The following is a 13,198-nucleotide window of genomic DNA, read 5'->3' as shown; positions in this document are numbered from 1 at the left end:
CCTTGCAAAGAAAGGTGGCTATATTGGTCGCTGATTTGTTTTTGTTTTGTTTTTGAATGTCAGAAATGTATATTTGTGAATGTGGAGATGTTATGTTGGTTTCACTGGTAAAAATAAATAATTGAAATGGGTAAATATTTGTTTTTTGTTAAGTTGCCTAATAATTCTGCACAGTAATAGTCACCTGCACACACAGATATCCCCCTAAAATAGCTAAAACTAAAAACAAACTAAAAACTACTTCCAAAAACATTCAGCTTTGATATTAATGAGTTTTTTGGGTTCATTGAGAACATGGTTGTTGTTCAATAATAACATTATTCCTCAGAAATACAACTTGCCTAATAATTCTGCACTCCCTGTACAGCTTGGACTTGGAGGACAGCAGGGTGTCAAAACATGTGTCTACATCGACCATTTCCACATCTGAGGAGTTTTCAGGAGTTTGCAACAAGCTTGACGGCATAAACACGTCTGTCATAATCCAGCTGAATGGTGGGTGGCATATTTTGTAGCTCCGTGTCCTGTTATAGTTAGCCTGTTCCTCTTTATGAATAGAAGACAAGTCATTCAACTGCAGTGGCATGAATGGAAAGTCACCAAGTTAAACTGAACTAAAGATTTACAAATGTGCAGTTTTTATGTGAAAGAGTGTTTTTTTTGGGTTTTTTTTACAACGAGCACCGAGGTTACTTTTACTGGCTAACAAAACCAGCATCCATCCTTTTGCGTCAACATGTTTTTTGATTATGTCTCAAGAAAACAGAATTCAATCATGGTACGAGGCGGGAGTTCTTGGCTGATCGTGGGAAATAACAAATGGGAAGTTTGGAGAATATTTATTATCACAGCAAATAGACTGTACTGTTCAAGAACAGAAAGATGGTGAGAAACAACTAACAATGTGCTGGCAAACCTGCTGTAGGCTTCAGGGATACTCAGCACAGACAATTTATTTTAGAAATAGATCCATGAAGATGTGACATCTTTAAAGAAAGTGTTGTCAAGAGAAAGAAGAGGAGCTGCCTGGTTAGTTAGAAATATACTGCAGTAGAATATTATCCAATGAGCTCAAGTTATTCATGTAAACATCATTCAACAAAACATCAAAGTAAACATCTGTCATGTAGCTCTGGTCTGATATTGATGGCACTTCAAACTCTTAAAAAGAAGAAACAAATCAAAAGATATTAAAAATAAAATAATCTTCCCTGAAAAGTGAACAGTGCCCAGAGAGTGAGCTGCAGCTGGAGCCTGAATCCTTGAAAAGTTTTATTTATCACGCCATGTGTTCTTTGATATAAAGCATGTCAGTGTTTTGGTCACTACAGTGAAACTAAACATCTTGACCAGTAGCATGCAGACTTGGTTCACAGTCGGTTGAAGTGTTCCTCGGCCAGTCCAAACCCTTTTCAGCTGGAATTCTTCACACACATTTCACTGAGCATGAGCTGTGATGTGAAGCCGTCTCTTCATCCTGGCCTTGATTGTGTCCTAAAGTAGAGGACAGTGTCTCCATAATTGCAAAGAATTGTGGCATGGAGTCATCCACTAGCCTGGCTATAATAAATAAGGAAATGGCCTTCCTGTCCCATCACACTTGATGGTGTGTGCTTGCTGCCACCACAGCAAACCAGTGTGAAATGTTCTCCACTCAGCTGATCTAGTTACTCATTAAAAATACGCCGCACTGACGCGCATGCACACACTAACAGGGGTCTGGTCTCTCCATCAGAATTAATTGGAGAAAAATGTTGCTCTTATTTTGCATCCTGAAGTCCATGAATATCTCACACACACACACACACACACACACACACACAATAAGGGAAGACTACAAATATCGTTTCAGTGAAAAGGTTACTATAATATATTCATGCATATGCTAATCAGATACAAGCGAGACATTTATAACACAGACAGCACGGAGACAAACGAGAGAAACAGTCTCACTGCATCTCTCTTTCTGTCCTGCTCTTGCTTCAGTGTCAGTCTCGCCACCCGCTGTATCTGTCCCCTTCAAGATCAATATGTTGGTTACATACGTGGATATGTGAAAGATTAATTCTCCTGAAGAAACTGAGTGTGGAAACTGTGCCACTTAAAGCCTATACGGTTGTAACCTTAGTCAGTATAAAAGATGGATGTAGCTTCCAGTTCACATAAAAGTGAAGCCGTTGCTGAAGTGCCTTTAACCTGCATTCTTTCTTATGGCCAGCAGGGGGCGACTCCCGTGGTTAGCTTCAGGTGTCTCAGCTTCCTTGCTCTGAAACTTCAGCAGCTACTTTTCTAATTGTTATATCGGCTGAGCCATGAAAGGAGGTGTGACGAGGCAATTGGGGAAAAAAATGCTCAAGGCTCCATAACAGGACTTCACTAACAAAGGGGTGACATCATGGTGGTTACGTCTATCTGCTATACGGTCTGTGGCAGTAACTGCATGTGTTTGTGTTCATATAGCTTTGTGAGAACAGATTGGGGACTGTGCGATATGACCAAAATCTCATATCCATATAAGACATTTCTGTAAATTCTGTGACTTTCGGGCAACTTGACTTTACCATTTACCATTTATGTTTTCAGCTGGGCGTGGTGCACCTAGAGTCGAGTGTTTTGACGGATGCATGAAACTATGTATTTTTAGACAGGAGGTGTAGCCCCGCCATTTTCTTTGTGAGTATTTATTACACGGCGTGCTGCGGGGGAGAGCCTGTTCTAACGTTTGAGTCTACGGTTTATTTTGAGCACTTGACGGCTGTTTTTGCTTCTCATCTGTAAACTCTCTCCACACGCTTTCAAGGTGATTCTTGCGTCGGTGGTAGAGGTTTGTCAGGTTTGAGTCTGTGGTGGAGACCTGTTTCCTGCATAATTTGCATAGTACAGTTTTCTGGCCAGTATCAGACTTTTCAGAACCAAACCATGTCCATGCTGGTCCTCGATTTGTTTGGAGCTACCTGGTTCTGCCTCATCTTCACTGGCCATGCTGGGACTTATCTGTGCCTGCATCCATGTGCTGACCATCCAAACGATGAAAAAAAAAAAATATTGCTGCAAACTGTTTATTTTGCGACACCACAAAACAAACAATATCATCCGATATGAAACGACAGATGTTTTAATTTCATCATCCGATACATGTCCTCATATCGCACAGCCCTAATGAGGACATTTTTCACTTCACCTTCAGTTTTGAAGACTTTGGGTCACGGTTGAAGTTAGGATGGGAGTAATATCTATTGACAGATATCTCCACATGAATATGCAGAATAGATTTTCGATACTGGCTCTGTGGGGTCTTTTGTTTGGAGTCTTTTGTGACGACACTGCAGTGCAGACCAGTCGTGTTTGAGGCGACTTTGACTTTTAGCAGTTGAAAACTCTGGGCGGAGAGAATAAGAACAAACTTGCTGAAAAGGTTTCTAGAAACCATCAGTTATCATCTGAAGTTCATTTAGCTTTTAGTTTGTTTGTTAACATGTCTCAGCATTAATAGTTAGTCTGTAATCAGTAACCACCGCTCAGAACCACAAGGAACCAGAACACTTGGCCTGCGATTTTCACTTGTCTGGAGCACTGCTGGCACACACTGATCATTTTCCACACCGATAGTCCAAGTCTTTTTCCCCTCATATGAGTCAATTTTAAGTTGCCACAGTTAAGTAACACTATTATTAACATGAACCTCCAGTGATAATATTACATGAATGGTTATTTCTTATTCAGTGATGTTGATAAGGTGCATGATAAAAAGTGTACACCCAAACAAAAGATTCACTTTATTTCAGCTTAGCTGTGCTTGCACATGTGGAGGCTGCATTACTAAAGTTCACCACATGAAATTCAGAGAGGCAGTTTCAATCCCGGGACACGTGAGCGTTCACTGAGAAATGAGAAACAGCAGCAGCAGAGAACAATTACTAAAACGATTAAATATGACAGCTCAGATCTGAAGGCTTTGGTTGGCCTGCGAGTGAAAATGGTTTTGGTATCTCATACGAGGAAATCAGTCCCACATCCACTGGGCTTTAGCTGGGGTGGGACCTTCAGATGCATTTCACATGTTTGATCACAATGGGATGTGGGGAGTTTTTGACCAAAGTCAAAAAGTCAATCAAATGTCACAGTTTCAATAATGAGCTGTGTTGGTGGGAATGTTTGTGGTAGGAGCTGGGCTATGTCTATTACCAGGCCAGGTAATATCCTGTGAAGTGATGAGGGCTGAATTAGCATAATTATCTTTATTTTGCACATTAAAGCTTTTTTAAAACTTTTTTTCTACTTTTCCATTCACATGTAACCTTCATTAGCTGGAACTACAGTTTCAAAGCTGCAGTGTTTTCATTACATGGGTGTAAACTCCACAAAGGTAAACTCACCACACCGTCATCAGAGGAGAACTGGGAAAAATCAAGCAGCTCCTTTTTTGCTTTCTATGCATGTTACATGTACAAGCAGTCAGATGAATAGCAGCTTGGCCAATCTGTGGGCTCTCACCACATACTCTCTTATTTTATTACCACAAAAGAAATAAAAGGAATGCACAATAAAAACAAAGAGCTAATGAAAAAGAATCCTAATAATTTTTTACAGTCTGGGAAAACAGCCCTAACTGACAGCAATAGTCATTACACACTCAGAGCCTGCATCACAAACTTAGGAGGTGGGTGAAAGGTAATGACCAGGCAAGCCAAATGCATTATGGGAATTCTAAGATTGAGAAACTGTGAGGTTGGCTTCATACTGTCTGACTCTATCAGAGTGTCAAATACTGATTTCTCTGGTTTTTAAACAAGCTCTACTATTGTACCGAGTTCAGCGCTGAATCACTCGAGTACTTTTAATTATAGTTCTGGCATTTAGAAAGTAAAGTAAGGAGGCCAGATACTTTTATGAATGTTCTAACAATTGGACTCACAGCTCTGGGACACATGGGTAATCAGCACAAACTGCAGCTCTAACCCTCATGGGGGGCCGCTTTCCTCTTCTCTCTCTTTAATAGGTCTCTCTCCCTCTTCCTTCCTCCCCTCCACTCTGTCTCTCTGGCTTTCACCTCTGCCTTCCTTCCGTTGCCCTCACTCACTTTCCTCTCCATTTTTACCCTTTGTCTCGCTCTCTCTCTCTGCTCTCTCTGTTTCACTGTTAACAAACAGTATTTCTAATACTACCCATTCTGCTCCAGCTCACACCTTCCCCCACAAACACTTACCTAAGAAACTAAAACTTTAACTTTGAAAGCTATTACTCTTTTCAGTTACATCTAATAAAGAAGCATTAGGTGACTACATTTTTAATGTAAGGAAGCTCTTAGTTGTGTGGCAGCAGAAAGTGTTGAGCTGGGGGAAGGAGTCAGTCTGTGCTGTCAACGCAGACTGACAGTTGATCAGTCTGTGAATGTCCAAGTCCACATTTGGACATGATTTTGGTCAGCAGATCTCCTCATGAGCAACACAGGAATGATGATATGTGAATAACAGAAAGGGAAGCAATGCAACTGAAACTTGAAAGAGGAAGTGCAAGTGATTCAGTCAGAGTGGTACTACAGCCAGCTGTTGTATGGTTTCAACACCGAGTCAAAGTTTGCACAGATGCTCGAGTGAAACTTTCTTTGACCCATCACAAATGTAATTCACATTCATTTACGGATCAATTTACATTGATATTCTTGATTTTTGTTATTCATGTGATTACCACAACTCAGCCACACAGGTCAGTGACACACAAATAGTTAAAAAAAAAATTCCAACTGCTGTAAATTAGTCACACTAATTATCATAGTGGCATCATTGTAAATTATAAAGCTACAATATTGTGCTTAAGATACTGCAGTCACTTTAGTCAGTGTTACTAAGGAAAATTGTGTTGCGTCAGCAGTGCTCAGAGGTCTGTGCTTTAGTAGAGTTTGGCTTTTTCACAGTGTGACACACACACATACCCACACACACACAGATGACTCTATAGCAGTGGCTCGCAGAAGGGAAGTTCCTTTTGCAAACAGGGAAACGCCCTGTGTGTGTGTGTGTGTGTGTGTGTGAATGATGTGTATATGGTGAATAAGACAAGCACGCACCATGCACTACGAATGTCCAACACAGCATTTTAATATATTTATGTGCATGTGTCACCCATTTCTTCTGTCGAGCACCTCCTTGCTTCTAAGCAATAAAACTTCTGCAGTCTCTTTACATTTTCTTTCGTTTTTTTATATTTTAAGACGGGGCAAATTATCAAAGATGTACAGTAAAATGTTTAAATCTGTATCTGCATTTATACTGTGGGAACTTGGGTCGCTGCAAGGTATTGTTCTTTGATGTGCCAAAAACTGTCAGGGTGCACTGTGCAGCACGGTGTCAGATTTAATTATATGGAATAACCACTCTTACTATTATTTGTATCGTGCAAATGGGTTTCATCTTTTAATTTTCAAACATCTCGAAATCTACACTTATAAGTGAACACACTGGACTTTTTATATTGGTGTACTGGTTTATTGAATCTGTTATCACTAAGTTCTCTAATTGTCACGTCCTTAGATGAGGTTGAACACAAAAGCACTAAAGCTTCTTTGATTCCCTGAGTAGTTCCTGGCGTCTGTTTCTGGGGTAATTTTGAAGAAAAGCCCTGATTGTCTCCAGGCCTCTCTGCTCTCCATGCCGTCTAATTGTGTCTGTCTTTGCATGTCAGAAAATCCCATCTGCTGACCAGGAGGCTCTTCCACTCAATTAAGATGAAAATGAGGATAATTTGGGCACACTTTGCTCCGGTGTCTGTTCCAGTGGACACTGGGGTTTGATTGACACGGGATCAGATGTCTAACTGACAATTGCTGGATCAAAAATCAAATGTGTACATGAGTCATGGGAAAATGTCATAATCACTACAATCAATTCCTGATGCACATCAACTCTGAGGCCTCAATTTAGAGCAGAACTGATTGGGAACATAACCTAAGTTGGAATACAAACATTTTCACCAAGCAGAGGATCACTGTGACTGACAGCAACAGCAACCTGCACATAAAAAAAAACAAAAAACAAAACACCATCCTGGTGGATCCTGTTCCACCTTCATCTTCTGCCTCTCCCTTTTGGCAGTACTTATTGTAGGATTCTTCACATCCTATCACAGCTAACATGCCCTCATTTAGTTTTCCTTCTATACAGATCAACTGCTTCACTAGTTACATTTGTTCCAACACTGATTGCATTTCTGTCTCCAAAAACATTTCCTTTCAGGTAGACAGGAATGGTCTCTCAGATCACGTGAATACACGTAAATCAGTGAGTGTAAGTATGAGATTTCTTGACTTGAATCCACATGAGGATTGAGGAGGTATATTCACACTGGGTGAGGTGATGCAATATGCCTCCTGCATGCTCAGGTAGCACCTCGAATGGGGAATCTGCAGTTGCAAGCAGGCACCATCTCCTGCTGTGTGCTACGTGTAACAAAGGGCAACTTCAGGCAATGCTTGCACCAGATTCTCCTGCCACTGCTCAGTGTTCACGTGTGAAATTAGTAATGCACGACATTTGTCTTTTAAAAGTAAGAATCACTGTATTGCAATAGCAGTTTCACTGTGGGTAACGGTAATTGCTGTATGATTATTGTACTCACAGATTTTCTTCCTATTAAATAGAAGAGACCTTCAGCACAACCATGTGCAGCTCATACGGCATTGTGTGATTGTTAGTTTTATACCTCTAATACTACCTTAAATGATCTGAATTAAAATTACCGGTATAATGGTGGCATTTTAATCCGTGGTGCTCACCTTTAGGTAATCAAAGTTTCTTATTCATCCAACAATACTACACACCTATCATTCAATGCAGAGGCATGAAGAAATAAACAAAGGAAGAGCCCAGATGCAATGTCAGCACTCACATCAATCCACAAGTGTTTTTGTACGGGGTGAGGAGAGCGTGTGTGCAGTGCCAGTTATTGTTCTCCAGGCCATGCTGCATTCATGGTTTCCCAGGTTGAGGCTCACTCTCATTATAAGACCGTGTACATGGGAAACCAGATTTGCTCAGCCTCATTAAGGTCTGATTGATTGCCTGTTAGAGCTACACACCATCATTATTACTTTACCTATAGCGAGGCTTTTAAACCACAGCAGAGTGCTGGCAGACTGCGGCTCCATTATTTGTACTGATGCAGGCAGAAAAAAGCCCCAAATAACATTTCTTTAAGAAAGTTAAAAACACATAGAGGGCCAGCCAATTAACTTTTTAAACTATTCTACACAAGTAATTTTTCAAGCAGGGTCAAGCATCATTAGAGAATACAGTACACAGAAAGAAAAAGGTATCAGACATGGTACCGCCTTCAGTCATTAGAATCACTGCTGTGATTCAGCTCACAGTTTATCAGTTTTTGTTTTTCTTCCCTTGTTAATGCTCTACTAAATGTTACTCACATTTGTTAATGCTTTAGCCCTGAAAAAAAAAATCTTTACCAAGCATGAAATTTGTGATTTTCCTCCCCGGTTTGAAAGAACCCTGTAAGGCCTGACTGTCCTGTGCATCTCTTGCAACATATCCTCTTTCAGGAAATCAAATGGCACACACACCCTACTTTCTGTGTCACCTAATCCCACGAAGACATGGACAACTCTGAGAACGCATCATTGGCTATGTGCATCCTTCAGCCCTTAACTTTTAACCTCTTCCTTAAATAAACCTGTTACTTTAAAACTTTTGGGAGAACCTAAAGCCTGCTTCTTCCAAAACAGTTACACTTGTTGTACATGTATCCTGCCCTTCATGTACAACATTGTTCCTTTTCCATAATTCACAGTGGAATAAAAAAAAAAAAAAGTTGTTTCAAACATCTGTCCACACAGTCTCTCGTCCCATATCCACACACCAACCCAGTGGTTCTGGATCACACCTGCTAGTTCTTGGCGAGCTCTGTGTAGTAGTCTCCGCCTGCTACAGGTTTTCTAGCTCACAGTGGATCTTTAAAACTGGCAACTGCAGTTATTATTCTAGAGCAAGTAAGTGGAGCTGGAGTTCATCTTACCACTCTGGAGGAGCATCAGAATGATGCTGAGAACAGCCTCCACAATAATCTGTCAGCTAAGCTCACTGGTGAGGAAACAAGACATAGGACTGAAGTTGGAGCGAGCTGACTGGTGTTATTCTCCTAGATTGATGACAACAAAACAATAAAAATCTACCCAGTTCCTACCACACAAGGTCTAAGTAGTGGAAACACTGCTTATGTCTAATCTGAAATCATGCAAACATTTCTGTTTGTTATAGGGCAGGTAGATAGGCATTCATGACTTGACCCCTCCTAAACGGCCTCAACCACAATAATTTTTCACCCAGGAAGCTCTCAGTTGCTCAAAGATGAAACTAACCCACAAAGGTGTAGCAAACAGTGCAGCTGGTAAAGCATCAGCTTTAGGGGTTTAGCAAACTCGTGTGAAAATAGGGCACAACCAGCTGCAGGAGCCTAAATAACACTAAACACCTTCTACAACCACAAACCACTCACTCACACATATATAAACAGATACTGCGATAAGGAAGTGAGCCCCACCCAGGGCCTTTAAAAGATGCTCTAGTTGCACGTGTGTGTGTGTGTGTGTGTGTGTGTGTGTGCGCTAAAGGATATTTCAGTAAACAAAAGTATCTTTTTCCCCTCCTAATTAACTGGAAGTAGCTGTTGCAACTTTTACCAGAAATGACGTTTTACAACCGTAACACCATGAGTCTGCATATGCCAACAGCTGCTACATGTTTAGCTTCGCATTAGCTTGTAAGGTAAAGACGACAACAGGAAGCTACTATTGCTGCCATTTAAACAATGTTTAGATTTAAAGCACTACATATGATACTTTCATGTGTCTGTTGATGTTACAATGTGCAGCAACGCATCACGGCAGTACTCACCTTGTACACCTGACCGTAGGTCCCATTGCCAACTACTTCAACTAGCTCAAAGATCCCAGCTGGATCCTAAAAAAATACAAATAAATAAATTGTTATTAAAAATAACAGCAACATGCTGAGAAATCCAAGCATGTTTGTTCTCGAGTGAAGCAACATAGTGTATAGGAAATGCGACATTGCAGCAAAGTCAAAATGCAACAGGCTAGTGCCAAGAAAAACTATGACAAACAGTTTCATTGCTCAGAGCTGAGGGTACAACTCAAAGTTATGCTTGGATGGGGACTGAAGAAGTGGGACTGCAAATGTAGATGAGAGTTTGAGCTGAAGATGAGACTGCACCAATTTGTATCAGAACAAAATCAGTTTGGCTGTTAGTGGAGGATGGTGCGTTAATTTTACAGTTTGATGAAAGCTGTAAAACACTTAAGTTACATTTCTTTGTTTCCCTACGCAAAAATGAGGAATAAATACAGAACAAAAACAGAACAGTGACACTGGCTAAATACGGCTTATGTTTAGGTCACGGCCTGAGTGGCTACAGAAACATCATCACACCTAATGTCATATCAAATATTTGTAGTCACACAGGCAAACGACTAAGCAGCATGAGGCCACAATAAAGTAGCAACTAAACATTACAGTTGGGAAAAAACACGCTGTGCGCTACTTGGACTGCATCTTAAACATTAAACAAACTCTGTTTATTTCAGTGGTCACTTGTTGCATTGTTGCACACTAACTTTTAGGCAAGTCTACACCGGGAGAAACCTTGTGTAAACAGTGCAGCTTGTAAAGTTGACACCAAACAGGACACAGAGCAGACAGGAGGCACCGTGGCACACGACACGCTATATTTACACGCCAAGTTAAAGCACACTGAGTTTGTGTAACAGTGAAGAATAGTAGCGAGTACCGACCGTTAGACGAGGCACAAAAACCAATCACTGTTTGATTACTCAGCTGCAGCTTGAAAGCACCGTTAAATTTTCAAGCAACACCCACCACATCCCACACTGTTTAACATTACCTTTTATATGTATATACAGAAAAAAGAAGCAAGGTTTCTTTACTTACTCTCAAAGCAGCGAGGTCTATGCTGTCCAAACTTCGCGTGGTGTTTTCTCTCGACATTGCTGTCAGAAACTTTGTCAGTATGTTGATATGTGTAAACAAGACATGGACGGTCAGAGTTTGTCTCCCAACGCTACGCACTAACGGGCTTTTCTCTAGTCGGGTCCATTCTGAAGTTTAGCTTCACCAAGCTAGTCGCCGAAAACACGCAACATCCGGCTGCACCTTTCAGAATAAGTGTCTTTCTTATTCTGTCTTTCCAGACTGCGATTTTTCTTTGTGTAAAGTCTTTATTGTTACTTTTTGAGACAGATAAAACATATCATAGATATGTTATGAATATATCTTATTTACAATATACTAAATTTATAGCAATTTATATTTCAGTATATGGCATAAATCTTACTCTGACAACCATGACGTTTTTGTGGTTATACACTGTCGCAATGTTGCCAGCACCATTTAGTTTTTCTACCGAGGAGGTTTTTGGTTTTTTTGTGTTTTTTTGTTTTAATCTAAAGAACGGCAGAGTAAAAAAGTCACTCAACAAGACCTTGTCTGTGAGAAGGAACTTTTGCTTACACTCACAGTTTTTAAATAAATACATACATACCTACTCTATACTACTCTACTCTTTACTCTAAGGGACACGGTGAGTTTGCTGCATATTATTATTCATTTTGCTATACAGATTAGGATGCAATGCATTAGTAGGTTAACTCACACTTGAACCTTGAAAGTTTGATACAACTAGCAGTAGCTCTGTTGCTAGTAGCAACAGACCATTTCCATAGCACGTACTTTAAGATGTAATTATGAGAGTAGCACATTTGTAAGTAATAATTCTAATTAATACCAAGTAATTTGATTTCTTAATGCTGCTACAGAAATGGGAAAACTGGTAAGGAATGTGTCTTTAAAGTATATGCAGCAGGTTTTCCATGGATGAGGGTGGTGATCCTTATACACCTGAATGGCTGATTTACCACACAGTGTCATGACTAAAGACTCAACCTGTGATTAACAAATGCCGTTATAATAAAGCCTAAATTAACATGTAGTGTAATGTAATGTATCCACATTTCTATGTCAAGACCTACTGTCCAATTTAAGGTTCTAGTGAAAAAACCTAGGTTCATAATTGGTATAGGTAAAATAGGATTAAATAATATATCATAAAATATTCTTTTTAGTTCATTGCTATTCATACATAAGTGTATGAAATGCAAAAATCAAATTTGGGCTTTTGATTCAATTTCCCTTTAATAATACTAATGACAAACTAAAAAAAAAAAGGTAAATATGTGATGGGTGCATTTGCCTTAAAAGAAAATGATGAAAACAATTCGTCTGCTGTTGTTACACAATAAAAAATATTGTACAGTATCGCACAAACCTTTTGACCCAAACCTCATTTCTTTATATTTTTGTTTGGAAAATGAGCCATAAATGTAGTGTTTTATTAAAACGTGTGCAAAAAATGCACAAACAGGATATAAGTAACTCTAACAAGTAACTACAATTACTCTCTTAAGCTACTTCAGCACTGGCAGTGAATAAAAACCTCTAGCGTCTTCAAGGAATTACGTGCAACTGCTGCTAGGCAATGTGGGTAAACCTTCACCATGTGCAGGTAAGCAGCTGTCAGCTTCAAAGCCGCGGGTGAGGAGCGAATCGCTTCCAGTGTGGATTCAGCTTCATGCAAACTTGTCATTTCTTTAAAAAGTACAAATGAAGCTGTTGCAAATCAGACACTTTCCAGATGGAGTTGCACGGTGGATCAAAACGACATTTTTTGTAGTTTTCATCGGTTTTGACAAGATGCCCAACAACCACTGACTGAAATGCCACCCCAAACCATGAGAGCCAACACTGTGGTTTACAGATGGCTCCTGATCTCCTTCCATACATAAGAACAACAGTTTTACATAAATATTTCAAATTAGGAACCACCACTTAGTTAGCTGTTGATACATATTTTCAGTCATTACTTGTGTCATTTGGCATACCTTACTTTTCTGATGAGGCTTTGGTGAAGGTAGTGAGTTTCTTAGAGTTTGTGACACATCACGATGCTAAGCTCTCAGCTATCAGCAGTTCTTTGGAATCGCCTTGCTGCTACGTTACTACTATAACTGCTGCTATCAAACTGTGTCATCTTTGGTACTTTTCATAGTTTTAGCTGAAGAAATGGCTGTTGCACTTTTTATTACAGCTTAGTAACA

At 39.9% G+C, this 13,198-nt stretch overlaps 1 protein-coding gene across 7 annotated transcripts in view; it reads right to left on the bottom strand.

The window, feature by feature from the left end:
- LOC113033077 (mitogen-activated protein kinase kinase kinase kinase 4) overlaps window positions 1–11,168 on the bottom strand; it is a 55,505-nt gene extending 44,337 nt beyond the window's left edge. For all 7 annotated transcript variants that reach the window (XM_026186399.2, XM_026186417.2, XM_026186428.2 and 4 more), the window contains exons 1-2: window positions 10,977–11,168; window positions 9,903–9,968 (exon numbers count right to left, since the gene is read on the bottom strand). In XM_026186399.2, coding sequence (XP_026042184.1) covers window positions 9,903–9,968; window positions 10,977–11,033 — 123 coding nt within the window. In that variant the 5' untranslated portion in view covers window positions 11,034–11,168. The remainder of the gene's footprint in view (window positions 1–9,902; window positions 9,969–10,976) is intronic.
- Window positions 11,169–13,198: the final 2,030 nt, after the last annotated feature.

Source organism: Astatotilapia calliptera, chromosome 2, assembly GCF_964374335.1.
Source record: "Astatotilapia calliptera chromosome 2, fAstCal68.1, whole genome shotgun sequence".
NCBI classification, from domain to species: Eukaryota; Metazoa; Chordata; class Actinopteri; order Cichliformes; family Cichlidae; genus Astatotilapia; species Astatotilapia calliptera.
This window is presented reverse-complemented; position numbering and strand designations above follow the sequence as displayed.